The sequence below is a fragment of the Leucoraja erinacea genome, unplaced genomic scaffold, assembly GCF_028641065.1.
Source record: "Leucoraja erinacea ecotype New England unplaced genomic scaffold, Leri_hhj_1 Leri_1668S, whole genome shotgun sequence".
Lineage (NCBI taxonomy): Eukaryota > Metazoa > Chordata > Chondrichthyes > Rajiformes > Rajidae > Leucoraja > Leucoraja erinaceus.
Window position 1 is genome coordinate 15,001 of NW_026575966.1, and position 1,891 is coordinate 16,891.

Here is a 1,891-nt window from a genome sequence, read left to right on the forward strand (position 1 = left end):
CATCCCCCCCTCTCTCTTCTCCCTTTCTCCCTCTCCTCTCTCTCCCCTCTCCTTCTCCTCCTCGTCTCCCTCTTCTCTTCCTTCTCCTCCCTCCCCTCTCCCTCTCCTCCTCTCCCCCTCTCCTCTCCTCTCTCCTCTCCCTTCTCTCTCTCCTCTCCCCCTCTCTCTCTTCCTCTCTCCCCTCTCTCTCTCCTCCTCCTCCTCTCCTCTTCTCTCTCTCCTCTTTCCATCCTCCTCCCTCTCCTCCTCTTCTCCCTTTCCCTCTCTCCTCTCCCCTCCTCCTCTCCCTCTCCTCTCCTCTCTCTCCTTCCCTTCCTCTCTCTCTCCTCTCTCCTCCTCCCTCTCCTCTCCCCTCCTCTCCTCTCTTCTCTCCTCTCCTCTCCTTTCCTCTCCTCTCCTCTCCTCTCCTCCCCTCTTCCTTCCCCCCCCCCTCTTTCTCCTCTCCTTCTCTTCTCCTTTTCTCCCCTCCTCTCCTTCCCCTTCCTCTCCTCTCTCCTTCCCTCTCCTCTTCCTCCTCTTTCTCTTCTCTTTCCTCTCTCCCTCTCCTTCCTCCTCCTCTCCTCTCCCCTTTCCCCTCTCTCCTCTCCTCTTCTCCCTTCTCTCTCCTCTTTCCTCTCCTCTCCCCTCCTCCTCTCCTCTTCCTCCTCTCTCCTCCTCTCCCCTCTTCTCCCCTTTCTTCCTCCTCTCCTTCCTCCTCTCCTCCTCTCCCTCCCCTCTCCTCTCCTCCTTCTCTCCCCCCCCCTCCTCTCCTCCCTCCTTCTCCTCTCCTCTCCTCCTCCCCCCTTTCTCCTCCCTCTCTTCCTTCCTCTCCTCCTCTCTTCCTCTCCTCTCCTCTCCTTTCCCTCTCTCTTCTCCTTCCCCCCTCCCTCTCCCCTCCTCTCCCTCTCTCCCTCTTCCCTCTCCTCTCCTCTCTTCCCCTCCCTCTCCTCTCCTCTCTCCCCTCCCCCTTTCCTCCTCTCTCCTCTCTCTCCCTCCTTCCCTCCTCTCTCCTCTCCGCCCCTCTCCTCCCCTCTCCTCTCCTCTCCTCTCCTCTCCTTCTCTCTCCTCTTTCCTCTCTCCTCTCCCTCTCTTCCTCCTCTCCTCTCCTCCTCTTTCTCCTCTTCCTCTTCCTCCTCTCCTCTCCTCCCTCTTCCCCTCTCCCTCTCTCCTCTTCCTCTCCTCTCCTCTTTCTCCTCTCCTCTCTCTCCCTCTCCCTCCTCTCCTCTCTCTTCCCCTCTCTCCTCTCCCCTCTCTCCCTCTCTCTCTCCTCTCCTCTCCCCTCCTCTCCCTCTCTCCTCCTCTCTCCTCCTCCCCCCTCCCCCCTCCCCCCTCCTCTCTCCTCCTCCCTCCTCTCTCCTCCTCTCCTCTCCTCCTCCTCCTCTCTCCTCTCCTCCCCCTCCTCTCCTCTCTCTCTCCTTCCTCTCCTCTCTCCTCTTCTCCTCTCCTCTCTTCTCTCTCTCCTTCTCTTCCTCCTCCCTCTTTCCTCTCTCTCCTCTCCTCTCCTCCTCCTCTCCTCTTCTCTCCTCTCTCTCCCTCTCCTCCTCTCCTCTCTCCCTCCTCTCCTCTCCTCCTCTCTCTCCCTTCTCCTCTCCCTCTCTCCTCTCTCTCTCCTTCTCTTCCTCCTCCCTCTCCTCCCCTCTCCTCCTCTCCCCTCTCCTCTCCTCTCCCTCAACTCTCCTCACCTCTCCTCTCCTCTCCTCTCCTCTCCTCTTCCTCTCTCTCTCCTCCCCCCTCTCTCTCTCTTTCTCCTCCCCCCCTCCTCCTCCTCTCCTCTCCCTCTCTCTTCCTCTCCTCTTCCTCTCCTCCTCTCCTCCTTCCTCTCCTCCTTCTCCCCCCCTCTCCCCTTCTCCTCCTCCTCCTCCTTCCTTCTCTCCCTCCTCCCTCTCCTTCCTCCCTCTCTCCTCCTCTCTCC

At 60.1% G+C, this 1,891-nt stretch overlaps 1 protein-coding gene across 1 annotated transcript; it reads right to left on the reverse strand.

Moving 5' to 3' along the window:
- Positions 1–1,054: 1,054 nt before the first annotated feature.
- Positions 1,055–1,555, reverse strand: LOC129716090 (octapeptide-repeat protein T2-like; the record flags this gene model as incomplete). Its single annotated transcript, XM_055665977.1, has 1 exon — positions 1,055–1,555. A coding segment is annotated over one exon (501 nt), but the record flags the coding sequence as incomplete, so codon positions are not given.
- Positions 1,556–1,891: the final 336 nt, after the last annotated feature.